The sequence below is a fragment of the Bubalus bubalis genome, chromosome 3 (assembly GCF_019923935.1).
Source record: "Bubalus bubalis isolate 160015118507 breed Murrah chromosome 3, NDDB_SH_1, whole genome shotgun sequence".
Lineage (NCBI taxonomy): Eukaryota > Metazoa > Chordata > Mammalia > Artiodactyla > Bovidae > Bubalus > Bubalus bubalis.
The window spans coordinates 160,761,449-160,788,507 of NC_059159.1; the positions used below are offsets into that span (position 1 = coordinate 160,761,449).

At 46.5% G+C, this 27,059-nt stretch overlaps 1 protein-coding gene across 13 annotated transcripts in view; it reads right to left on the reverse strand.

Moving 5' to 3' along the window:
- PTPN3 (protein tyrosine phosphatase non-receptor type 3) overlaps positions 1 to 27,059 on the reverse strand; it is a 118,862-nt gene that overhangs the window by 22,976 nt on the left and 68,827 nt on the right. For 10 of the 13 annotated variants that reach the window (XM_025282201.3, XM_025282205.3, XM_025282204.3 and 7 more), the window contains 9 exons: positions 25,483 to 25,655; positions 21,796 to 21,930; positions 19,272 to 19,448; positions 13,154 to 13,249; positions 10,071 to 10,257; positions 9,826 to 9,900; positions 8,452 to 8,508; positions 7,278 to 7,434; positions 4,696 to 4,856 (listed from right to left, as the gene is read on the reverse strand). In XM_025282201.3, the coding sequence (XP_025137986.3) occupies positions 4,696 to 4,856; positions 7,278 to 7,434; positions 8,452 to 8,508; positions 9,826 to 9,900; positions 10,071 to 10,257; positions 13,154 to 13,249; positions 19,272 to 19,448; positions 21,796 to 21,930; positions 25,483 to 25,655 (1,218 nt within the window). Of the gene's footprint in view, positions 1 to 855; positions 2,320 to 4,695; positions 4,857 to 7,277; positions 7,435 to 8,451; positions 8,509 to 9,825; positions 9,901 to 10,070; positions 10,258 to 13,153; positions 13,250 to 19,271; positions 19,449 to 21,795; positions 21,931 to 25,482; positions 25,656 to 27,059 lie in introns of those variants that run through there. The other 3 variants (XM_044940412.2, XM_025282202.3, XM_025282203.3) reach the window with 3 other exon arrangements.

The window sequence follows — 27,059 nt, forward strand, 5'->3', positions numbered from 1 at the left end:
CACTGTTCACCTGAAACTATCACAACATTGTTAATCGGCTATTCCTCAAAAAAAACAACCAGTCATGAAATACCCAGTTTACAGATGGGGAAGTAGAGGCCACAGAGGTTAAGGGACGTGCCTGAGGTCACACAGGAAGCAAGTGGTAGAGTCAGGATTTAAAGTCTTCTCAACTCCATGCGGCTGGACAGCATTTCAGATATTTCTTAGCCCTGATGTCATGCTATTCTAACAACTCTCATGTGGAAACAGCAATTATATAAGGGATTCCCAGGGGGCTCAGTGGTACTGAATCTGCCTGCCCACGCAGGAACACTGGTTTGGTCCCTGGGTCAGGAAGATTCTCTGGAAAAGGAAATGGCAACCCACTCTAGTATTCCTGCCTGGGATATCCCATGGACAGAAGAGCCTGGCGGGTTACAGTCCATGGGGTCGCAGAGTCAGACACGACTGAGCAATTGAGCACACGCGCATATAACTACATGAAGGTTCTATAGTTGTTAAGAGAACAAGTTCTATGAGTTGAGCCTGCCTGGGTTCCAATCAGGCTGTGCCATTTACTGTGAGAGAACCTCTCCAAGACTCTGATCCTTCATTTATACAAATTTGTATATAATAGTGATAACGACAGCGCCTACACGGGCTACCGGGAGAGGATGTCGCTAACGCCCTTGGCACACGGTAAAGGCACATTCAAGGCACCTACACGGGCTACCGGGAGAGGATGTCGCTAACGCCCTTGGCACACGGTAAAGGCACATTCAAGGCACCTACACGGGCTACCGGGAGAGGATGTCGCTAACGCCCTTGGCACACGGTAAAGGCACATTCAAGGCACCTTTTGCCTTCCTCTGGTATTCCCCTCCTTCAGCAGTTGTGTAAGACATCTTCCCCCACCTAGAGCAGTGGTTGTTGAGTTTCACAGTCTAGGATTCCTTAGTGGGCCATGTGGAGAGACTTAAAGTCAGGGCTCCATGGATCCCACTAGCTCCATCAAAGGGCAGCTCTGCTGTTATTTGTTCCACATTTTGGAGTGTGGAAAAAATTAATGTATTTAAAAAGAGGGTTTCCCTACTTAATTTCTAGGAAATGTTTTGATTAAATGAATGCAATGTGTACATACAAGAATTTAACCCTAAAAATTCTATGTTCTCCATTTCTTATTTCTTCTGTAGTCCAATTATAGGCTCTAAAGGCAGGACTTAGGTGGGACAGTGGTTCTGGTATGATCTTTACTCTCCCATCCTCAGGATCAGCTTGTGCATCAAAGCCTCCTGGTGACCTTATTAAGAACCAGTTACCCAGGTGCCCTCCTAGTGCGGCTGATTTGAGTAGCTGCGGGCTGAGGCTGTTTAACAATCTCCTCAGGTGATATCCAGTGGCTCAGATGGTAAAGCGTCTGCCTACAATGCGGGAGACCTGGGTTCGATCCCTGGGCCGGGAAGATCTCCTGGAGAAGGAAATGGCAACCCACTCCAGTACTCTTGCCTGGAAAATCACATGGACAGAGGAGCCTGGTAGGCTACAGTCCATGGGGTTGCAAAGAGTCGGACACGACTGAGCGACTTCACTTCACAGGTGATATCCACACAGGTGGTCAGCGTGTTACCCTGTGAGAAATACTGCTCAAAACCACAGGGAGACAGGTGGATACTAATTGCTAAAGCATTTTTTATCTTCCTAATGAATTTCAATGAACATTACTGCTCAAGGAAAACCTCTTAGGGGAGTCTCACACGGAAAACGTGAAAGGGGAGGCGATTTTCTGGAGCACCGTTGAAGACCAGGTGCCATCTTTTTCCTCACCGAGAGCCCACAGCGCCTCCTGGTGGACAGTCTGATCAAAGAGAACTGGTTCAGCCTGGGTGAAGAGCTCCCATCACCTGGAGACATCTCCCAGGACTCTTGAGAGCCGGTCGCCCCAGGGAGGATTGTTTGCCTACCTGAGTCTATGAGCTTAGTCTGCGACGATCCTGGGATACCCTCCCCTCCACACTTAATCCCATCCACCCTCTATTAATACTACATCTTACCCTAGAGGGCCTCCTGGAAACCTCTCACCTCCAGTTCCTACAGAACATAACATTCTGTGGAATGAACCCTTGGTCTTCAGCTGCTTCTGGGACTCATGATACATGCCCACCAATATACCAAAATTAAGACTGTAAGCTTCTTGGGGCCAGAAATCCCCCTTCTCCTTCCCTGAATGTGTTCCTGATCTAGCATTTGGCACATGATAAATATCTAATACACACTCACTGGATGAATGAACGGACGACTCCAAAGTGCCATTCCCCTTTGACGCTTCCTTCCAATTCCCTGCCAATAGAATAAAACTGATAGGTTCTGGTTTTTAAGTGCTCCTTGTTTTAAGTGTTTTAATACATGTTTAAAGCTGAGTCGCTTTGGTGTGCACATGAAACTATTACAAATATTAATTGGCTAAACTTCAATATAATATAAAAAGTTAAAAAAAAATCAGACACATCACCCCCCTGCCCAAAAACCTGAGTTTTAGTGTTTAAAATGTATGTCTCAGTTTTGAGGTTTTTGAAATGCAAAGAATCTACAATTTTTTTTTCTCTTAAAAGTCATAAGCCTACCTAGCCTCCTGCAGGCAACTGGAAAAAAGTTTTTATCTTTGTATTAATAGATACTTAGTATATATTCATCAATTCTATCTTGAAACGCTGAACTGGAAGAAGCACAAGCTGGAATCAAGATTGCTGGGAGAAATATCAATAACCTCAGATATGCAGATGACACCACCCTTATGGCAGAAAGCAAAAAGAACTAAAGAACCTCTTGATGAAAGTGAAAGAGGAGAGTGAAAAAGTTGGCTTAAAGCTCAGCATTCAGAAAATGAAGATCATGGCATCTAGTCCCATCACTTCATGGCAAATAGATGGGGAAACAGTGGAAACAGTGTCGGACTTTATTTTTTGGGGCTCCAAAATCACTGCAGATGGTGACTGCAGCCATGAAATTAAAAGACGCTTGCTCCTTGGAAGGAAAGTTATGACCAACCTAGATAGCATATTCAAAAGCAGAGACATTACTTTGCCAACAAAGGTTCGTCTAGTCAAGGCTATGGTTTTTCCTGTGGTCATGTATGGATGTGAGAGTTGGACTGTGAAGAAGGCTGAGTGCCGAAGAATTGATGCTTTTGAGCTGTGGTGTTGGAGAAGACTCTTGAGAGTCCCTTGGACTGCAAGGAAATCCAGCCAGTCCATTCTGAAGGAGATCAGCCCTGGGACTTCTTTGGAAGGAATGATGCTAAAGCTGAAACTCCAATACTTTGGCCACCTCATGCGAAGAGTTGACTCCTTGGAAAAGACTCTGATGCTGGGAGGGATTGGGGGCAGGAGGAGAAGGGGACGACAGAGGATGAGATGGCTGGATGGCATCACTGACTTGATGGATGTGAGTCTGAGTGAACTCTGGGAGTTGGTGATGGACAGGGAGGCCTGGCGTGCTGTGATTCATGGGGTCGCAAAGAGTTGGACACAACTGAGCAACCGAACTGAACTGAATCTTACTATTTCTACCCTTTTATCCTAATTTCAACTTATTTTTTTGTCTATATTATCTGTCAAGGCTGTTAAGTTCAACATTCCCTATTGATTTTTTGGGTGGGGTCAATTCTCCTTTCACTTGGGGGTTTTACTTTCTACTGTTGTTCAATACACATTGCTCTAATAATGTATTTTATTTACATTATTTTCCCCCATTATAAAATAAGCCTCTCTCTCACTCAAGACTCTCTGCTTTGCATCTTTCTTGTTTGATATTCACATTACTTATGCTTTCCTAAACCAATATGCAATCATAAACATTTGACAAATTCCCTAGTTTTGCTTCTGTGACTCTTCCCTTTATATGGCTTTCTAATAAACAATGCAGTGCAGACTGTGGCTTTTGAATCTGACCTGAGACTTTGCTAATTCATGAATCCAGACTGTGTATGTTGTCATTAATCATGATCAACTGTCTTCCATCGGCCTGTTTTATGCTTTATCTGTTCGCTTCTATTATCTTTCACTGCATGAACTACTCTGTCTTCTACCACTTTAAAAAAATGTGGAAGATAAATACATTCTATTTATATTGTTAGTGGTCAGTAAAACTGACTTGAAAACCGAGTCTCCTTGAGTCCTACTTTATTTTGCAGTCTCTGCGTGTGTCTTTGTCAACAACCTCAATCCCATGAGCAGAGGTCTCTCCTGGGGAGGGAAGACGGGGTCTGACTTTGATCCCCACTCGTGTCCCCGAGGTTCTGGGGGACTTGAGAAGCCCAGACCCTGTGCCCTCATGGGATGGTTTCAAGTGCTCCAAATTACAGTGTGCCTGCTGGGGTCAGGGCCTGGCTCCTCCGTCAGCCCTCTGCGCTCGCCCACGCTACCTCTCCACCACCTTCGACTGCGAATGTTCTGAGCTTTTGTGTTGGCAGCTAAACATGCTCAGAGTCCCACCTCCTCGGTTTCTGACACATTTCTCCATGACTACTGATCGTTACTAGAACAGGAAGGGGAGTCAGAGTTCAGGAATGGGCCATGGCCCCCAGCCACCCCGCCCCGGCTTTCTCCCAGAGGCCCTGAGCCCCTCAGTGTCCCTCGATGAGTCTGGCCGCCCGGTGATGACTTGGGAGACCCTGCAGCCGTCGGGCAGCCCACCAAGACCCCAGGGGTCTCTTACCTCAAACTGGATCAGCACCGTCCCGCTTTCGAGGCCCTTCTTTAGCTGCTCCATGGACCCCTCCAGCGTGTCCCCCCCCTCCGGACACACGGGGAAGATGGCCTCTGGGAAGAGCTGGTTCAGTTCATCTTCAGATTTGATATCGGCAAACGAATGGACGGCTGCAGTGGACAAGAAAGGGTGCTTCAGGGTTGCCCAGCCAGGCACAGGGGATTGGTTTCCTCCCCCCAAATTACACTTCTGACACCTGAATGCAGACGGTTTAAAACATCTTATTAAATGATTAAGCACATGGTAATCATTTTCACCAAAGATACTACTTCCCGTTGAACTGATTCAATATGTGCTAATTATACAAAATGACATGCTAATCTTTCTGGTTAGCCTTAAATGATGGTGTTTAGGACTCAAGACGCTTTTGTCAGAGGTAAGAGGAAGGGAACACATGTCATTGAAGAGAACACATCTTCTCCCTTTGCTTTCTCCGACCTGATTATTCCCTTACCTATGCTATTCTTTCCTTCTGAGCTTCCCTTCATTAGTGCCCTTCAAACAAGCATTTTCCCAGGAAGTTGGTATGGGGTCTGGCGCTGCCCACATCCCTGCTGCACAGAGCTTGGTCAGCTCATCTCTAACTCAAGGCTCTTGTTAGGTGGGAGGCTCTGGAGTAGACATCTCTTAGCTTCTTCTTCGGAATTCTCCCTTCACGTCAGACTCAATACGGGTGAAAACCAACAGAGCACCTCCTGCTCCCCACCATGCACACCACTTCCCCAGCCTCACGTGCCTCTTTCTGTCCACCATCACTTCAAACTTTGGGATCATCTCTGAATGCTCCCTTTCGACCCAGAAAGAGAAGTCACTCCCTTACTCCAGAGCCTTCAGTGACTCTCTACTGTCTTCAAGGTAAAAGAGAAGAAACAATTTTTTATTTTGTCACACAGTTGAACTGAATCTTCACAGTGCTGACCAGTATTCCCACCTTAGTTAGTTATTTATTCCCACTTGACAGGTTCACAGGCAAAAGAGTTGTCCAAGGTGACCCAGCCTGTCAGGGTGGGGATTCAGTCCACACGTCTGACCCTAAAGGGCACATTCATTTCATTGATCACAGAAGCTCAGATTCTTTACTGATTTTCATGGGTTCTGTAACTCTATTACTACTATTTTTCTTTTAATCAATTCTTTTTTTTTTTAATGTTTATTTTAAAAATGAACTTATCATGACAGTTATAGAAAATCAGCGGCACTGCTCCTGCAACTCCAAACATCTCTGTTCTTCACCTCAAACAGGTGCCAGCCCCTTGCCATGGGTCAGTGGAGGATGCCCACCCAGGGCCTGGCCAGAGCGCTCGGATGCCACTTCCCCTCCCCCTCCCCCAGGCCCCGCCCCTTATCGGCCAGCTGGCACTTCGCATGATGGACAGGCTTGCTTCCAGTTGCTGGGTTCCTTCCTTCTCTACCATCACGTGGCTTTAAGGGACTCACAGCAACTTACTTAACCTCTCTGTGACTGTTATCCTTGTTCGGGGATAAGAATACCAACCTTATAAGATCATTATAAGAATGGAAGAGGATAATTATGCAAAGCAGCTAACACCATGAGGGCACGTCACTGGAGCTGCACAGACGTCGGCCACTGTCACTACTGACACCTACTGTGTGCCCAGGGTGGAGCTGGGTTTGGTGGAGATGGGTGGTGGGAGGAGCTGGGTTAGGGGGCTGGAGAGATTCGGGAGGACCTCACGGAGGAGAAGGGACGAGCGCTGGCACTGGGAGTTTTAGTGGGAACAAAGACGGCAGGTATGTGGGGGGTGTGAGCTGTGCCGATGACTGAGTCCAGACGGAGATGCAGGGCCAGGGCCCGAGTCACATGCTTCATTTACCTTCAGTGTCTGAAAGCTGGGAAGGAGGATTCGAGGACTGGGCTTCCTGCTTTATAACAACAACAACACTAAGAGTAGCCGTATTCAACAGAGGATGCCCTTCCGACACCCACCAAGAACTGGGCAGCATCTCCAATGCTTTCCAGTATGAGCCTCATTGTATCTTCACAGGGATCCCGGGAGGTAGCGACTATGTCATCCTCATTTTACATTAGAGGAAACTGAAACACAGACTGGGTAAGAAATCTGCTCAAGGTCCCGGAACCCAGGAGGAGGCAGAGTTAGAACAGCCTTGAGGCAGCCAGGCTCCGGCCCCATTCTGCTAAAGCCTCTCCAACGAAACTAAATGCACATGAATGAAATATAACCCGATCCTTTGAGAAAGGGTTGAAAATGCAAATGAAGGCAGAAGCAGGCAGCTAAGACGGTGCATGGAGGGGGCTGAGATGGACCTGCGAGGAACAGGGGACAGGAGTGTCATGTCTTGTATTGAAAGTGGGGGTGGAGGGGTGCTGCCTACCTGCAGAGGACTGGTCATGAGACATTTTCAAGTGAGAAGTCAGCCAGCAGGTTGTTTCCCATCGGGGGAAAGTTCTTGATTTTCTGATGCTGGCTATGAGCACAACATCTCGAAACCAAGGAACGGGCCCGAGAAGGCCCTCTTCGCTAAGGCTCCTCTCCCTCGGGGGCTGTTACCTTTCCTCCTGATCACCAGGGCCAGCTCCCGCGTGTGCGACTCCCGGCTGGCTTTGATGAACATCACCACTTGGTCATGGGTGTGTTCTGAGATGTCCCGGCCGTTGATTAGCACGATTTGATCCCCTTCGTTCAGCTTAGGAATGCAGGTGTCTGCCTGCACGCAGGGGAAGAGCGAGTTTCTTTCGTTACCATAACATAATCCTCAAGGGGAGAACCTGGTGCTTTCTGAGCCTGGACACTGGAGACCGCGACCAAGTTCTGCTTTTCTCCCCCTGGCATTACCGCCTTTATTTTTATTACAGCCACTGCTATGTTGACATGGTAGCTAGTGGTGGGATTTTAAAGAAGTGCTGCTCAGAACCTACATTACGAATGAAAACATTTCAGAATAAAGTGAAAAAGAGTACTGAGGCCATTTCTCTATGGCAGCCAAGCTTCACTTATTACTGTAATGTCAGCATGACTCTAATACCTCTATCTTCTGTTTTTCTAGGTGTTTTGTTAGAAAATAATTGGTCAGCTAAAAGCAAGTATATAGCTATCTTGTGATGGAGAAAGCCTTTGCAAGCATAACCCCCAAGGCACAAACTGTTATGGACAAGAAGCCGTGCAACTGATTGATAGGCTTCTTAATTCATAGAGGCCATAAGCAGTAAGAAAAAGTAAAGCATAAGCTTAAAGACAACTTAAGAGTAAAACCCCCAAATGGGTCCCTTTCTTAGGAGGTACAGGGACTCGCTGGTGCTCAATGCTTAAAAAAACACAAATCATCTCCGAGATGCCTAGAAGCCCAAGACCCACGAGCCCACTTAGAGCCTGTAGAACAGCAAGCGTTATGCCCCAGTCGCCTTCTTGTGAGCACGACTTCTACACTTTAATGTGCCTGCCAGTCACCTGGGGATCTGGTTAAAAATGCAGATTCTGGTCCAGATGGTCTGGGGTGGGGGTACGAGAATCTGCATTTCCAGTAAGTTTCCCAAGGGATGCTGGTGCTGCAGCCTCGGGGGCCACACTGAGCAGCAAGCTTCTGGAAAATTCTTTCTTCCTATCTCTATGCATGCATTGACACACACTCTATGCTGCCAGTAAAAAAGAAACAGGACACAGGAATAGAAATCTGTTACATTTACGGGAAAAAGGATTTGGGAAATTACAGAATACATCTACTTACGGGTGACTCTGGGTTTATCCTTGACACCACGAGAGGCATCTTTTGATCTACTCCTCCCTGTAAACATATACATTAAAAACCACTTGAGTTGTTCACAGCACCAAAGACATGCAGGTATCTCTGACACAAAGGGAGGGCTCAACTTTCACTTAAATATATTCTACTCCCAAGGGCTGGTACCTTTTAGAATGATAAGGTTCCAGAGGCTATGGGTCTAGTGGGTCAAGCAGAAGGCCACTCAGAAGCCTCCCACTGCCATCCCCACCATCCATGGACTAAAGATGCACTTGGAAGAAGCAGGCTCCTTTCAAAAAATGCAAACATCCTCAGGAAAAAGACTCTAAAAGCCCAGGCCATAAGCACTGCTGGGAGAGGAGCTTATGCTGGAGGGGAGGAGCTGTGGAAAGGTCCCAGACTGTGAGGGCTTAGGAGCTGTGGAAAGGTCCCAGACTGTGAGGGCTTTTGACCTCTGAGAACTGGCTGTCAGCGGGGCTGCTGGGCTATCAGAAAGGAGTGTTTGATGGCAGTTGCGGGGTGCACAGCAAAGTTCACCTGCCCTCACTCTGCTCTAAGGCTGATAAACCTTTTCTGGGAAGGGCCAGATATTACTTTTTGTGGCTTTGTGGGACAGAGGGCACTCTAGCACCTCTGCCATCGAAATGCCAAAGGAGACATAAACCATTTGTAAATGAATGGGGTGTCTGTGTTCCAATAAAACTTTATTTGTAAGAACAGATGGGATTGGGCCCGTAGGTCATAGTTTGCAGAGCCGGCCTAGAGGGAAACAGAGGAGGTTATGGCCCTGCACCTGAATCCCTGTTCTCTCTTAGCAGTGCTGAGGGGTTCCCATCTCTCCGAGCCTTGTGTTCAGTCAGTCGTGTCCAACTCTTTGCGACTCCATGGACTGATGCTCGCCAGGCTCCTCTATCCATGGGATTCTCCAGGCAGGAGTACTGGAGTGGGTTGCCATTTCCTCCTCCAGGGGATCTTCCTGATCCAGGAATTGAACCTGCATCTCTTGTGTCTCCTGCATTGGCAGGCGGATTCTTTGCCACTAGCACCACCTGGGAAGCCCCTTAGTGTGCATCTATAAAATGTTTCAAAATACCAACTTCACCACTTAATAAAAGGACTCAATAAGGGATATGAATAATCCCCTTTATATCCTCAATAAGGGGATATAAACAAGCACATAGAGTAGGCACTTGGTATGAGGCAACTCCTATGGCCCCATTGAAAAACTCCCAATTCTGAAGGCCAAGCCAATTTTCCTACACAGCCTTAGGTCTATGGCACATTTGTAATGGAAGTTTAAAAGTCATCTAAAGAGTGCTTCAGAGCATTACACGTCCTTATAAATTACACACAACGTACCTTTAGATTAAATCCAAATTTCCCATCTTCATCCGGTGTGATGCGGATCAAGACTAAGTAGCCATCACCATCGTTCTGGAAAATGTCAGAAAATCGTCAATTACGTTACTTCTTTCTCCAGTGATTGGTGATAACCTAATTCCTTTGAGTCCTAACCACTTAACTGCCCGAGAGGCAGCCCCACACGGGAAGCCCGGCTGGCTTGGCCCCGCTTTGGCCACAGCACCTGAGCCCCGCCCCCCCACCTTGTCACAGTAGTACTGGCTGGAGTCCTCGGCAGAGCCCCCTTTGGTCACCCTGTGGAAGTCCTCTAGGAACTGCTGGTCGACGCCATCTGGGGAGCAGGAGCCTGGAGCATTTGAAGATGGAGACACAGAACTGGATGACTTCTGGGTCAGGCAGCTTTGTGCTGGGCTGTTCTCGGATATACTCCTTCATCGTGGGGGAGGAGGAGATATTTTAATAACTGGATTAATATTTTATCAGAGCACACAATACTGACTGTTGGAGCCTGGCATCTCACGGCTGTCACCGATCCTTAGAACTTTTAGAGGGGCTCTGAAGGTCAAGCCCAGGGCTCGTGCACACCCAGAGTCCACTGGCTGCCCACAACCCCAGCTGGCCTCAATAGCATCAGCTTTTAGTTTTGGGGAAAACGGGAAGGAGGGTAGGGCAGTACCAAGAACTGCTGACAATTCAGCAGCTTTAGAAGGGTAACAAGGGAGCTGTGCCCAGCTACTCTGGTGCTTAATTATTTAAGCTCACTCAGATGTGTGGGTCTCCACTGCTGAACGTTTTTCCTTCCATCTCATTCCTGCTCATAACTCTGCTTCACAGGACAGTTTGCTACCCAGAGGAAATGGGACTGACTCTGCACATTCAGGACAATTTTTTATATCAATCCTAGTTTACATTATTCACCTGTGACATCCACTCATCACCTCCGCTGAGATCATAGGTTTTATTTTTCTCTAATATAGGTCCTTCTGTACCTTGGAGCTGCACAGTCCAATATGGCAGCCTCCAGTCACAAGTGGCTATTTAAAGAAGTGAAGATTAGAAAATTCCTCAGCTGTACCAGTCACATTTCAAAAATGCCCAACAGCCACATATGGCTAGAAGCTCCTGCACTGGACAAGACCAGTCACAGAAGACTTCCACCACTGCAGGAAGTTCTACTGGATGATGCTGTCTTTGAGAAGTGTCAAAGACCTCTAGGGTCATCTGTTCCGTTCCCATGTCACAGATGAAGAAACCGGTTAAGAGGCACTGAGTAACTTGCCCCAGGTCACACAGCTTTCTCCTTGCCCGCCAGGAGTCTGATGAACATGAGTCCCTGAGCACCTATCCCCTCTCCCAGCCACCGGATCTGCTCCTAAGACCATCCTCCCCAACCTCTCAGGGCTGCAAGGATGATCGCTGTGTAGCGCACGCAACTCCTCTGCATCATGCACACCCACACGAGACTCCTTCCAGGGCCGCAGGCTGAGCAAAAGATGCCTTCAAACGCCTACAGAATACAGGGCTGTCCTCACGTCGCACAGACTCCTGCACATTCTGACCTCACTCCAGGTTAGTGATGGGAAAGGTGAGCAAAGACAGGGAGACAGAGAGACAGACGACAGTCACTGCTGCCTCTTACTAAACCTGTATTTCAGGTCCTTTTCCAGGGTTTTTTTTTTTTTCATTAATGGAGTACCTCTCTGTTTCCCAGAAAGTTGAAATTCAGATCAGATCAGATCAGTTGCTCAGTCGTGTCCGACTCTTTGCGACCCCATGAATCGCAGCACGCCAGGCCTCCCTGTCCATCACCAACTCCTGGAGTTAGCTTACTTTAAATATAAAATCTGTATTGTTTTACTCATACAAAGTGATTCACAATCCCAATTCATTTGAATACAAAATTTCGGTGACAGAGTAGTATAGCTGCTGCTGCTGCTAAGTCACTTCAGTCGTGTCCGACTCTGTGTGACCCCATAAACGGCAGCCCACCAGGCTCCCCCGTCCCTGGGATTCTCCAGGCAAGAACACTGGAGTGGGTTGCCATTTCCTTCTCCAATGCATGAAAGTGGAAAGTGAAAGTGAAGTCGCTCAGTTGTGTCTGACTCTTAGCGACCCCATGGACTGCAGCCCACCAGGCTCCTCCGTCCATGGGATTCTCCAGGCAAGAGTACTGGAGTGGGGTGCCATTGCCTTCTCCGAGTAGTGTAGAAATAGAGCTATTTGCAAGAGAAGAGCTTGAACTTAAGGTGCTCAAATTGCCGGTTAAGGGGTATTATGGATGGGAAAGCATTTCAGAGCGAGGAGATTTTGGACTTAAAGCTGTGTACTAGTGGGATGTTTTCAGGCTGAAAATAAATGACTTTAGTTAACAGGGAACTAAAAAAATAAGTTCTCAAGTAGGGCAACTTTTCTGTTTTCATGTTTCTAAGAGCACCTCCTAGTGGCAGAAAGGGAGACTTGAAGCTGCTAAACAAGATAAAGCCCAAAGGATTCAGGAAACGCTATTTCCAGCTAGGCGTGGAACTGAACCTCTAACATGAAGCTGCCAACAGCATTCATACTTCAAGTATTTGGAAGAATCTGGAGATGAGAGTGATGGAAAGGGTGACAACATGTAAACAGAAGAGCAAGGCGACACAGCAGAAGAGGTCAGGCTTCTCAGTAAAGTGTGATATATTTCTGTATCCATTATATCTAACTTCTAAATTCTGAATTTGCAATATGTCATATAGAATTTAGATGACATTTTCTAAGGTTTTAAAGTATTTTTCTTTTTCAGTATCAAACATAATGGTCTATCCAAAACAACCCACAGTACTAAAAATAACATATTCAAAGTCATTATGTCCCCAATCCTATTTTCTAAGTAGGGGCGGAGAGGTTACTTTTAGATGGTAATTTATTAAACATGACAATATTCTTTTCGGCTGAGCCACCACGTACAGACGTTCCCTGCAGGCTGCAGTAACGTTCGGCTCAGTGGGGAAGATGGACAGACAGATGGCGAGGAGGACATCAAATGATGAGACGCAATGAGAAGGTGGCAGCTGGATGCAGCACAGGGATGCCGCGAGTGAGGACGCCAGGCCGAGCAGCCGTCCTGTCCTCCTGGGGCAGGACGTGAGGTGTGACTGAGCGAGAGACAAGGGGGGCCGCTGAGGCTTAGGGGGCAACTGTGAAAGGGGCCGAGAAAGGCAGGGAGAGAGACCGGCAGCAAGCGGTTTGTCCCAGAGGCAGGAGAAGGGGCAGCCAGAGCAGTCAGGGAGGGACGGGCCACCCCCAGCTCCCGGAGGAGAAAGGGGCAGAGACAGACAGACGGACTGACCGGCAGACAAACGGGTGCTCGCCCTCAGAAGCCGATGCTTCAGAACCGTAAACGCAGTAGGCATCGGAAACAAAAGCCAGGACAGAGTTCATTTCTCTGAAGAGAAGCAAGGTTAAAGAAAAAGTTAAAATGGCAAGATTTACCACGTGATATTTTCTATACCACTCTTTCCTACACTCGAGAAAATTCCAAAGACCACCCCCCACCGCCCCCAAACTTGTCAGCCAAGCCAAGCTGTGCTCCCACCAAGGGTTTCACAGATCTCACTGGGGGCGCCTGAGAGGAGGCGCTGGCTCTGGCGGGTGACAGAGTGGGAGCTGTTCCGGATGGCATTTCTCTCTCACGTCTATGAGCTTCTCAAGCTTGGGAGAGACTCTAGTCCTCTGTCTGTTCCTCCCCAAGGGCACTTAACACGTAGCCAGCTCATCTACATGGATCCTGATGTATGGCACACTGAGTAACAGAAAGTGTCTCCGTAGTTCAGGTGTTTGTGATGTGGAGACACTGTTTTATTTCTGCAATACACGCCAAGGGCCCAAGATCAAAACTTCACGCAAGAAGTAGCAGAGGTAGCGGAGGGAATACGGGTCAGAAATGCTGCTTTCTGAGCTGTCTCATCACTAATGGAGTCACAGGTCATGCATCGTCCCCAGGCTGCCCCCTTGGACGTTGTGATACCTCAATAACAAGAAAGCACCGGGTATATTTTGGTCAGTTTGTGCTTGAATTTTCTGAGAATTTCTCACCCATATATACCCTGCAGCAGCACCTACCACAGAGAACTGCTAACGGAGGACAGTTAACTAAAACCTGTCACAGTAAATCTGTTTGAGTCCTTGGTGTGCAGATCAGATGCTGTGTGCTCATGTGATGTGGGGACCTGCCATGGAAGTGGCAGAGGAGATACCCATTATGAAAACTTGAGAGCTTGTCTGGGCATTACCCAAGGGCTGCATCCGGTTTCATGTGACCATGTGTCTGTCTGTCCATCTATCCACATAGTCATTGTATATCTAAGTGCCAGACATTATGCCAGGTTTTGGGGAAGGAGAGGTGAACAGGGCACTATTTCTGCTCTCCAAGAGCTCACTGTCTATTTTAAGGTACAGAAATAAATCAAATATTATCATCACGTTCTAAGGGAGATGCTCAGATGTCTGGGGTACAGTGGGAGGCCAGGAGAGTCTCCACAGAAGAGGGGGCAAAGATAAACTGGTAGCAGTTTAAACAGGTAGTCAGGAGGGAAGAAGAAAGTATTTTAGATAAAACTCTAATTAAAAAAAAAAAGCAAACCTGCAGCATTTGCAGAGGCATGAAACTTTGAAAAAGCACAGAAAAGTAGGGGAGTGACGTGCTCGGGATTCAATTTCAGGAAGATAAGCCTGTTACCCTTGTTGAAACTCCAATACTTTGGCCATCTGATACGAAGAGCTGACTCATTTGAAAAGACCCTGATGCTGGGAAAGATTGAGGGCAGGAGGAGAAGGGGACGACAGAGGATGAGATGGTTGGATGGCATCACCAACTCGATGGACATGAGTTTGGGTCAACTCCAGAAGTTGGTGACAGACAGGGAGGCCTGACGTGCTGCAGTCCAAGGGGTTGCAAAGAGTCGGACACGACTGAGCAACTAAACTGAACTGAGCCCTTGTTAAGGATGGTCTGGAAGGAGGAGGAGAGACCAAAGACAGGAGGATACTTAGAACACTGCTGCAAGCATCCCTTTGAGAGATGAAGGCAGTTATACACGGGCAAGGTGATGGGGAGGATGGTGGATGGGTCCATGTCAAGAGATGTTTGCGGGAGAGAAACAACGGGTGAGGAACTGGATGATGCAGGTGCAAGAGAAGTTGTCGAGGATGCTTGAAGTTCCAACAGGTGCCAAGAGGGTGGTTCTTGAACATGGCCTCACCAAGACACAGGAGCAGCCGCAGGCTGGACAGAAGATGACGAGTTGAGGTCGGGCCAGGCTGGGTTTAAAGTAGTCATCAGACGTCCATATGCAAGCGGCCTGAGACCAAGAGAAGGGCAGGCAAGGTGCAGGGAAAATGAAAACAAAACTCCTGTGAAACCTTGTCGCTGGCTGGTCTCCTATGGGGAGACACAGTTTGGAAACCAGGCTGTCCAAGACAGCAGGCTGCCCCATGGCAGGAGAGCTGCCCATCACTGGCTGGGTGACCAGGTGACAAGGCAGAGGGAATTCCTACCCCTGGTGATGCAGCTGAAGATAGGGGATACCTAGAGTTCCTTCCAATGCACAGACGCTATTTTAAAAAACAGTGGTGAAATACACATGAAGTTTACCATCTTAACCATTTTCAATACACTTCAAGCTACAGATCAGTAGCATGAAGTGTATTCACATGGCTGTATATACAGAAGTTTGGAAATAAAAGCCGACAGCTGCCCCGTGTCCCCAGAACAAGGCAGGCTCTGGAGAAGGAAATGAGCAAACAGCCAAGACATCATGGAGGCCGAAAAGTTCTTCAAACACAACCCTCATCTGCCCTCAAAGTTGTTTTCCTCCAGCCTCCTGCTCTGCAAAGTCGTTTTCTCCTCTGGGGCACTCCCCCTCCTGTTTTTTTTTTTTTTTAATTTCTTCCCTGGGTGGCAGGTTGTTTTTGTTTTTGGAAACTTCCTTCTCTGCAGATTCTGGCCTTGGCTCTGAAGCAAGGCAAGGAACACAGAATGGCTGAGGGGTAACAAGAGGACCGCCTGCTCGGGCACAAAGCAAAGTGCCAAGGACTCGTAACTATAATCATAAACTTTGCCGCGCTGCTATAAATATGCCAAAAACCACAGTGACTCATCCGCGAGGACAATGCTCAGAGTCGGAGCTATGCCTCTGGGTTGAGAGCCAAAGTTGAATCACTCTTTTCTTCCTTTCTCTCCTTCTTCCTCTTGTTTACATGGGTACAGAACACTGCACGTCATCCTTCTTTCTAAAAGGAACTCTCCTTGCTGTCTGTATTCATCTGATATCTCTGACAGGATATTTCTTCTTGCCTCTTAACACGCCAATTTGCTATATAAAACATGTTCAATGCTTCTTAAACATTTTGCAAATACTGCAGCTGACCCTGGGAGTCCGTGGATTCAGCTAATCGTGGATCAAATTAAATCCAGAGTTATGAAGGATCAGGGCTTCCCTGGTGGCTCAGGGAATCCTGAGAGAATTTGCTTGCAATGCAGGAAACCTGGATTCGATCCCAAGGTTGGGAAGATCCCCTGGAAGGGGGAATGCCTACTGACTCCAGTATTCTTGCCTGTAGAATTCCATGGACAGAGGAGCCTGGCGGGCTACAGTCCACGGGGTCACAAAGCGTAGAACATGACTGAGCGACTAACACTAACACACATGAAGGACCAACCATACTTCACCATTTTACGAGATTTGAGTGTCCATGGATATTGTACCTTTGAGGGTCCTAGAATCAATCCCCCTGAGGTACTTTGGGATGACTGTACTCACTGAAAAGACCACCGCAGTTTTTTCACCAAGTACAGACCAACCTTCCCTTCTTGCTTTGGGCAATGGAGGACCAATGGAGGCCTGCTGCCTCTGAAAGCTCAGCAGAAGGTGGCTTCCTGCCAGTGGGACGGGGTCCCCTACCTATGTGAGGTGCTAAGGGCTGAACTTGTTTCAACTGTTCATCCCACTTGCAAAGTATAGCTGCTAACTGGACTCGCTGAGCTGTCTACTGTGGCTCACCTGGCAAAGCCATGGCAAGGTAGGCTGCCTCTGAATCACCATTATTTGCTACTTTTAATGGTTTGCTGCAAAATAGTGTCCCAGGATGATACACCTTCCTAGGTCTCACGAAGGAGTTTCAGGAAGAATTGATGGGTGAGTAGGGCCAGGAATTACTTAAACCAAACAGGGCTTGAGGAAGTCAATTTTCAATGGAGTTTTAATAAACTTAAATTCAAACAGCCACGTGTGTGTGTGGCTGTCCTGGCCTGTGAAGGTCTGGATGCTCTGTAATTCCATGGTGGGGTCACAGACCGCACTTAGGAAGATCTGAGGTAGGACCTGTAATCAGGCTTCTCAGAAACCGCTGTTTTCCTAAACTCTCTTCTGCTTTCATCAAACGGACCGAGCCCCACAGTGTGCTGATGAAGGTTGATAATGTGCTATTTGCCCAGGTGGCCTGAGGTCCCTGAAAGCAAAGACTTGTCTACTTCACCTTCCCGTTCCCTCAAGGAGCAGCCAAGGGTATAGAAAGTGCACTGCAGGACTCAGCAACGAGTAGAGCCCTTTAAGACGTCCACGTACCCACAATGAGCAGAAGACATCCACGTACTCATGGACAGAATCCATCTCTTGTCCACCTGCCACCCTGGAAGTGCGCTGTATCTGTGTTGTCCCGTTTGGTAGCCTCTATCTACACGTGGTCCAGAGCACTCGAGATGACGTTTGTGTGACTGAGGAACTGAACTTACATTTTATTTTACATTCAATAATTTCAATCTGAATAACCACACGTGACTAGAGGCTACTGTACTGGACAGTGCAATTCCATGATGGGACTGCAAACCACAACAGGGGGGTCTGATACGGAGGAAGGTGTGACTGGGCATCTCAGAGCCCTCAGTCAGCTCCTAAACCTCCTCCTCCCTTCACCAAAGCGACATAGCCCCTGACAGGCTCATACTGGCTCAAGTCATGCTCGCCTGGGCTCCTGCCTTGTAGGACATGCACAACCACTGTGCCCCACAGAGGAACTCACACCCTTCCACTGTAGCCTCAACGGCGCTGTAAATTGGAGCAAGAGATAGCAATCATTTCAACAGAAGCATCATCCAAGCTCAGGTCACAAGGAAATAATGACCAGAGGATTATTCAGCCAGAGGTGTTAAGAACACAGATAAGCTGGAAACCATGTTTGCTGCGGTCAGCGACAACAGAGAGAGAGCAATCTCACACTTAAGTGTGAAGTGAGATCCGTGATTCACCTGCGATGCGGAGAGAATGGTCAGGATGCATTTAAGGCTTTAATCCTAGGAGCTAGAGTGGTAAAAATTTACAGATTAACCAAAGTGCGTTCTTATTAATCCTCTGCTGTCAGGGGAGGCATCGTATGTTTCTACATTTTGGGCACAGCATGGGACTAAACAGAATGGATACCCAATGACCATGGTTGACTTCCTAAAAAAAAAAAGATCCATTCCCATCACACTTTGTCATTTATGATCTGTGTCTTGTCCCCTTCAAAAAATGATTTGAGATAGCTTACTCTAAATGGTAGAACAGTGAATTCATTAAGATTAGAGAAAAAATAAGACTCATTAATAAGACAGAGAAGAAAGCCTAAGGACTATGTCAGAAATCTGGGCTCTGCGAAGCTAATGCAACGGAGTCTGACATGCAGCTCTGAGTTCCTTGCTAGTCAAGCGAACAGGGAACGAGTAAATCAGATATTATCTTACTGAATAAGAAAAGGACTCAGGGCAGTATTTTAGGAGAGACATATTTTTTCCTGATCTTGAAATGTGAAGGGAGTTTGTCACAAAAGAAAAAAAAAAGGACTATGGGGACATAAAAGAATTTGATGCAAACTGTCCTTGACAAAAATTTAACAAAGAAAATCCGAGATGCTGAGATGTTCTCTGCGCGTGTTTTTTTTTCCTTTATTCTAAATATTCATTAAAAACCAAAGCGAACAAATGCCCTGAGGACAGACTATGGATCTGAGAAGGTTTTCTGTGGGCAGAGAGAAATGAGCACACTTTCAGGGGTGGGGAATCTTGCAGCGGACGAAGGCTGACAATCTAGAGACATACTGCTCTAGTCAACATGCCCTCAACCTCTGGTGTATGGAATGGTTTAAACTGAGTTTTGCTCATCGACTGGCGAGAACACCATTCAGGAGAGCTAACGGGTGTGTGGACGGTAGGTTGCTGTCACTGACAAAAAGCAGGGCGAGCTAATGACCCCAGGCACACAGCTCGTGGGGGAAGGGAGTGGACTGATGTTCTCAGCCTGGCAGAGAGCACCCCAGGGAGCTGGCTGCTGGCTCTAGCTTCTGCCTCCTCTTAAATGGCCAGGGGGCCTGTGCAAATTCCTCAACAGCCCCAACAAGGAGACACAGGAAAGAGAGGAGCACAAGTTTCTTACTCTCGGTGCGGGCTTCGGTTCTGAGAGACCTCGGAATCACTGTCTTTAGGGGACAGGGAGCCCTTGTAGGTATAGAACACATCTTCCGTCTCAGTGATGTATGTCATCTCGTTGGCAAGGTTGTCTGCAGAAGAGTGCCGTGGCTTTCGGATCTCGTGCCGGAGCCGAGGACTTCGCCTGGTGGGGAAAGGTGCAGAGCGAAGCACTGAAAGCAGATTCTACTTAAGGATTCTATCAGACATCAGTGATCTAACCTCTGTGCCCTGACCATCCCAAGGGTGGCTTTGCTGATCCTGCTGGAATTTAAGAGCCGGTTAACCGCCTTACTATACCAGAATCCAACCACGGGCTGCGTGGTCCCAGAGACTCTGAGCCCAGTGGTACAGCCCCTCAACTTTATAAACTGGCAGATGAGACTGGTTTGTGCCCTTTGGGAAGCTGTTGAGTGTTGGTTTAGAGGGAGTTATTCTTCCAAGAGCACTTAAGGTCTCAATGCATAAAGAGGCCAAATTGGCTGCTCATCAGACAATTTTTCTGATTCATTTGTGCAGTATAAATAGAAGGTTCAGAAGCTAAAGTAAGGTGTGTTTTTTTTTGGCAAAATTTGAACCTTCTTTCAACTATATCCCCTAATGTCAATTTCACTTGATCCAAGATGAAATGTTTGCTTTTCAAAATAGATCTACGTGGTATTGAAAGTGAAAGTGCTAGTTGCTCAGTCGTGTCCACCTCTTTGCAACCCCATGGGCTGTATTAGCACCGCTCTGTCCTTCCAATAGCAGCAGCAGCTGTGTGCCGTGAGGCAAGTCACTCTACCTCTCTGAGCCTCAGCTGTACCCATCTGGCTCCTGACGATGAAGCAAGTGAGGCAACGTTCTCAGGATGCCTGGGCTGACACCTGGGGCAGCACCGAGGCACTAGCGGCTCCTGTGATGGGCAGCTCTAGGCCGCTGAACTTTCTTAAATTTCATTGTCCTTGCTTTTTCATCTTGCCCTTCCTTTTTAACCACTTCTCCTTGGGGCTGTCAGGGCCTCCACTTCTGCAATCCCTTTGGGCCTGGAGGATCAATACACGGTGCCCAAAGCTGAGCAGAAAGGCTCGTGACTCCTCCGGAGAGGACCTATAAATAGCAGTGAGAGCCAAAGCCCGCTGTTCTCCTGAATGTTGTCCTGGCCTCTGCTGCTAAGAGACTTGCAGACAAATTAAGCTGCTACTTTATAGCACACATGGACCACTATAGGATGAGTGCCTACATTTCAGAAACCAAGAATCAATCTACTCGGTCATGTTATAACTTTCCAACACTAAACACCATCACCATTCCTGCCCAGAGGATCTGGCCCCAGCGGAGTCTCCTTTCCCAGCAGTCCTGCACAGCCACTCCCTTTCTGCCTGCCTGGTAGAATGTTTCTTAGTCTTGGTAGATCACTCCTTAAGAATTTATAGGTGCACCCTATCAGGAAATGAACAGAAAGCCATAATCCTATTTTAGGGCAGAGTTGAGCCAAGGTTTCCAGCTTGGTTCCCCCCTCTCCCCATAACATCTGGCTGTTTTGGAGGCATTTAAAAAATGGCCTGATGTCTCTAAGGAACATTATACTAACAATAGCAATAATAATAATAAAATAATAAAAATAACTAACAATAACAACAATTCTACGTGATCCTTTTTGTATAGCTTACAAAGCACTTGTACATTGTTAGTTCATTCAACCCCTTTACAGATGGAAAGACTGAGACCAGAGAGATAAACAAATTTGTTAATGAACAGAAGAGCCAAAATCTGAGTCCAGGTGTTCCAGCTACAAGCCCAGTGCCCTTACCCACTTCACCAAACTGCCAATTCCTTCCTTTTAAGCCAAGTCCATCAACTTAGAAGTTGGCAGGCTACTTTCCAACGAGCATTTGCTACTGTTGCTGAGGGTCACACATCCTCTGTCAGTTGTATTACATACCTTTACCATGTTTTCTCAAAGTTTATTTTGTTTGCTATTAATGGGACACATGAGATTAAATAAAAGTTAAACATGCTTCTTTATCACAGAACTTCTCAAAACCTGAATATGCTAATGCATACTACAATTTCAAGAGGGGCACTTCAGTAGGCTGCAGTGCTCAGATTTATTTAGACCAAATAACTTTTTAAAAAAGAACATCCCAGGGACTTCCCGAGTGGTCCGGTGGTGGGGTGCAGGTTTGATTCCTGGCTGGGGAACTAAGATCCCACATGCCTTATGGCCAAAAAAACCCATAACATAAAACAGTAGCAACATTGTAACAAGTTTGAAAGACTTAAAATATATATATATATATTAAAAAAAAATAACATCCAAACATCATACACTAAAAAAAATGTCTAGCTATACTTGTGCATCTCATAAAAATAGTTACTTCTGCAATAGTCAAATATGCAAATATAAACTCTCATCATAGACCATGTATAGTTAGGTTTTTATTTTTACTTAGTTTTTAAAAGAAATAAAGTGTTTACTGGTGGATAGCACCAAAAAAAGAAAGACATACCAGTTGGGAGTAATAGGAGGAGACCGGGACGGTAGACTCTTGGTTTCTAAATGTTCCACCGATAAAGATCTCTGCATGGCTGGGTTCCACACCATCCCTCCAATCACCTTTTTGCAATACTGGTTATTTACAGACCTGAAAAACCAGATGCAGGTTCACTTTTTACACTGACATGTTCAACGAGATAGAAGTGATAGCCTAAACGAAACGAACAGTCTGCACACGCTCCCTCCCTGACGCAGGGCCAGTTAACACTTTGGTGACCCCGGCCAAGGTTCCCGGGAGTGGAGGCACCTGGGCCAGAGATTCCTTTCTGGGCCGGCTTTCCCTGACGTTATTTCTTTTCTTTGGGTGAAAAAATATTTTCTTGTCCTTACTACTGCAAGCAACAAAACTGCTTTCAGAATATAACCACATCTTACCAGATGAGAAGGAATTTCAGGATTAATGTTGGAACACCGTTCAAGGAACTTCAAGGAATTCTCACTTTTACTCACACTGGCATGAGTACAAACATTAACCATCCTTCCCGGTGTTCTCTGTCATTCTAGCTGGCAGCAACTGTCACCGTAAATCACTCAGAACTCTTTAAGAGCAGACCTGAGAAAATATGCTTAGACAGCACAGTTTTGGGCTGTGTTCTTTGTGCCACCCTAAAGGTTACTTTCGGATTTCATTTATACCTAGGTAATTTAAATCTCAGCTCTCTAGACCCCTCAGAGTATGAATTATTTGAGAGGATGGAGTTGGAAACTAGTTTCCAGAAAACTCAGTCTGGAGCTTCTAAATTTTAAATGATATTTTAATACCTTAAAACATTTGACACATTTCCTTGCAGCCTAAAGCCAGCAAGCCAACAAAAATCATGACAAAAAACCTCAAAAGAACATAGGTGACGTGAAGCACACCCTCTGGAATATCAATGTCCTGATTTTCAATGAGAAATATGGCTGTCACCCTGATCAAAATCTCACAGCAGCATCACCAGGAGAATCTACACCAGAAACCCAATTATCGTTGATTGAGAGCACAGCATCACAATAGTGGGAGCAAGCCCGATGAGTCAAAGGTTGAATGCAGCAGTTCCCCAAAGTATGCGTCACAGGTTATTAATAGGTACTCTTTGGAAAAAGAAGTGTTCCATTGTCCTGTAAGCCTGGAAAATACCAAACAAGTTTCTTTCATGTGAAAGCTTTCAGAGGCCCAATATGCAAATGTGTAATTGTATCTCTAGGGGTTGGGCAAATCATGTAACTTAAGCCTCAGTTTCTCCATCTATGAAACAGAGATAATAAGGGATGAGATTTGCCAGTATGCTGAAGCTGGGATTGGTGGTCAAGAACTGCTGACCTATGGCCACCGAGTCACCCTCCATATCCCAAGTGACCCACAGCTGCAGATTAAAGAGGGGTGCGAGGGACAAGTTCTCTGACTCTTCCACCCAGAATGGCCTGTGACTGCTTTGACCAAGATTAACTGTGCCAGATCTAGGCCTAGCCTTTAAGATGACCAGCTGCTTCTGCCTTAGACTCTTGCAGTCCTGAGCCTCCGTGTAAGAAGGCCAACTACCCCAGGAGAGACCCTGAGAACACACAGAGAGGATGGGGGTCCGGATGAGTATAGCCTTTTGATCGTTCTGTCAAGGCACCAGGTGTGGAGAGGTGGTCCTGGACCCTCAGCCTAGCCCAGCCCAGCCACCAGCCTTATCTCACCAAGAAACCCCAATCCACACACTGCATGCAGTGGAAGAACCATCCAGTCACGCACACCCTTCCTGAAAACATGACCCAAAAGGTCTTGAGATATAACAGAATGATGACTGCTCTAAGCCACCAAAATAGGAGTGCTTTTATCTGTCACAATGGATAACCAAAAAAAAAAAAAAAAAAAATCCTCCGTGTTGGCCACACTTTATAGAAGAAATTGAAGAAGCAAATTAAATTAAAACTGATGTAGATCAGATTTGAAGCCAGGTTTCTTAGTAACAGAGTCCAAGCTTTCAGTTGCTCTCAATGCCACTCCTCAGCTCGCCGAGAGGATTAAGTCCAACCAAAGTAAATGCTACATTCCAGAAAATTATATTCATAGAAATAGCAGGTATAAAAATACTGAATGGTTTTATAAGCCAAAACCTTGAAAAATATATTTGTTCTTGGTTCATCAGAAACAGAGAGAGAGCATTTAGCACCATAAATACTATCAATGATATCAACAGACATTTACCACTTATTCAATCTAGAATGCTACTGATTGCCAATATAGTAGGAAAGTCACTGAAATGGTCAAATGGTCTGATACAGTCCCACATATCTGATAATGGCTCAGATAGGGGCACCATTTTTAGTAACAGCTACATCAAAATCCCATGGACGGAGGAGCCTGGTAGACTATAGTCCACAGGGTCGCTAGGAGTCAGACACGACTGTGTAACTTTCAAGTAGACACCTGAGTGACTTCACTTTCACTTTTCACTTTCATGCACTGGAGAAGGAAATGGCAAGCCACTCCAGTGTTCTTGCCTGGAGAATCCCAGGGACGGGGGAGCCTGGTGGGCTGCCGTCTCTGGGGTCGCACAGAGTCGGACATGACTGAAGCGACTTAGCAGCAGCATCCAAAAAAAAAATCACAAAAATAAATTTTCCAACCAAACAATTTAAATAATTTGACAGGCAATTTTTGCTACATCTTTTATTTAGGAGGCAGGATAAAAACATATACGAAAAGATACACTGCATGGTTAGTTTAGACAATATACTATAAACTAAGAAATTTCAATTTATAGATTTATTTTACTGTATTAAGCATTAGGTATTTTGAATATCATTCCTATGACTAACAGCATACATGGAATTGCCATATTTAAAAAAGAGTTAAAATATGTGTGAGGAGCAAAGTAAGCGCTCAGTAATCGTCAAATGCAATTACTGTTGTTACTACCATGCGACTGTTGTTTGTCGTGTATGTCAGTCAGCTGACTCTGGAAATCTTTACTTGTGCTCATTCTGCTGCTGCTGCTGCTAAGTCGCTTCAGTCGTGTCCGACTCTGTGCGACCCCATAGACGGCAGCCCACCAGGCTCCCCCGTCCCTGGGATTCTCCAAGCAAGAACACTGGAGTGGGTTGCCATTTCCTTCTCCAATGCATGAAAGTGAAAAGTGAAAGGGAAGTCGCTCAGTCGTGTCCGACTCTTCGCGACCCCATGGACTGCAGCCTTCCAGGCTCCTCCGTCCATGGGATTTTCCAGGCAAGAGTACTGGAGTGGGGTGCCGTTGCCTTCTCCATGTGCTCATTCACTCATTCATTATCACAGAGCATCTTAAGGAGTTAACGTTCAGTGGGAGAGGCTCTCTTAATGCCACCAGGATGACCATGAGTCACTGCCGTGTGCTTTCATGGCGGAGTCGTTTCAACTGTGGGTGCTTGGGAGCTCTGAGTAATACAGAGTTGAGGAGGCAGAAGCAAGCAACAGGAATAGAAGTACCTGAGTGTGTGTGGAAGGAGACATCGCTGCTCGTCCCTGCAGAGACTTTCATCTGAGGTTCTACTATCCACCAGCAGCTCTGGCCCCAGGACGTGGGGGCCTCCGGGGAAAGACATCTCTTTCCCGGAGGATGTCTGCTCCCTGGGGGTTACTAGGTCGGGTTTACATTTCAGGCTAGTGTGGAGACTGCCTCCAGAGAATACTCACTTTTTGGGGTTCCTGGAGCCCAGAGACCAGTATTGAGACAGAACATTCTTTTCCTGAGGTAGCAGCTTCTTTGCCTGGAAGAATGTATGGTGCTCGACACAGGACTTCCACAAGTTTTTGCAAGATCGGTAATTTAACATGTTGAAGGCCACTATATGCTCCCTGGATTCCGTCTAGGAGAAAAAGCACAATAGAGATTTCAACTACATAGCTTGGAGAAGTAGGGTCTCGAACACTTTATGCCCACATGAGTGGTAATCCGGGAAGAAACAACAGACAGTGGAAAACTAGCTTCAAAATTCCTTAGGCCACAAAACAGGGTTCTAAGAATATTCAACAGCAGGAGTTGTTAACCACCTTTATGAACGTGGTAAAAAAAAAAAAAAGATGACCAGCGTCAAACTCTCTATCACCCTCTGTGGTCTTTCATGAATGCTTTCGTTTCACATCTGTCTACCTTTCTAGGTCGGATATATTTGGAGCAATCGAATAAAGGCTGCCTGATACAATCCTTTTTAAAATTTAGCTCTGGGAAAAAAAATCTCTCCCCTGAAGAAATAATCTTTCACCTGTCAAATGACAGGACTCTTATAACGCTTTGGATCTCTCTATTCGCTTTCCACAAAGCGAGTTAAATCTAGTGCTCACTCAAAATCATCATTTTGATCATTTGCTCAATTTCCCTTCTACTTGAATTCAGGCTTTCTGTTCTCATGTTAAATTACCATCGTGAGCATTTTTCTGGTACCCTGCATCTTGCATGTGCAGCTTGGGACTGCACAGATTCTAGTCCTTAGTAGACTCAGATTCTAGTCCTTATTTGCTCTGAGCTTTAGTGTTCTCATTCCTAAGAGTTCACTGTGGTGTGGAGCCATTTTAAGCACACACTGTCTTTGGAAAATTGGGAAGCAGCGTAGTGATGGTGAGAAATATGCAGCCTAACAAACAAGACAGAGGGTGGCGTCACGGTAAGAGCTGGCAGCTCAGATTCATAAAGACTGGCTCAAATTCCAGCTCTTCACCTTGCTAGTTGTGGATTCCCTCACCTCTAAGTCACTCTTCTCCAAGTGGAAAAGCAAGCTGAATTATGTGGAGGGCTGTGGATTCCTCCTACGAGACATACACCCAAGGCCACCATGCATTTTAAACACATCAAGGGCAGAAACTGACCTTGCTGACTTTCACTGCTATCTCTGTGGTGGGCTTGGCCAGGGGCTTTGACCAAAGGCACGTCTACCTAAATCAGATGATTCCCTGAGAAGTGGGCATTGCTGTGTTCCAGCAAACAATGTAACTCTGACTAGGTGAGGTTAAGTAACCTGCTCAGCTGGGCAAGTAGAAGAGCTAGGGCCTGAACCCCACATCTCTGGCTCCAAAGCAAGCGACTTCCCCAGCCAGATAAGCAGAGTGAATTACACAGAGAACCATGGGGCCCTCTGGATCCCAATGCCTACTTTCTTTCCACTGCTTGCTGAGCTCTCTTTCCCGTTACACGTACGACAAACGCCTTCACCTACCAAAGGGCTAAGGGCTGAAGTGGCTAACTGCAAAAGAACCAAAGCAAGCAGAGGTTTAAC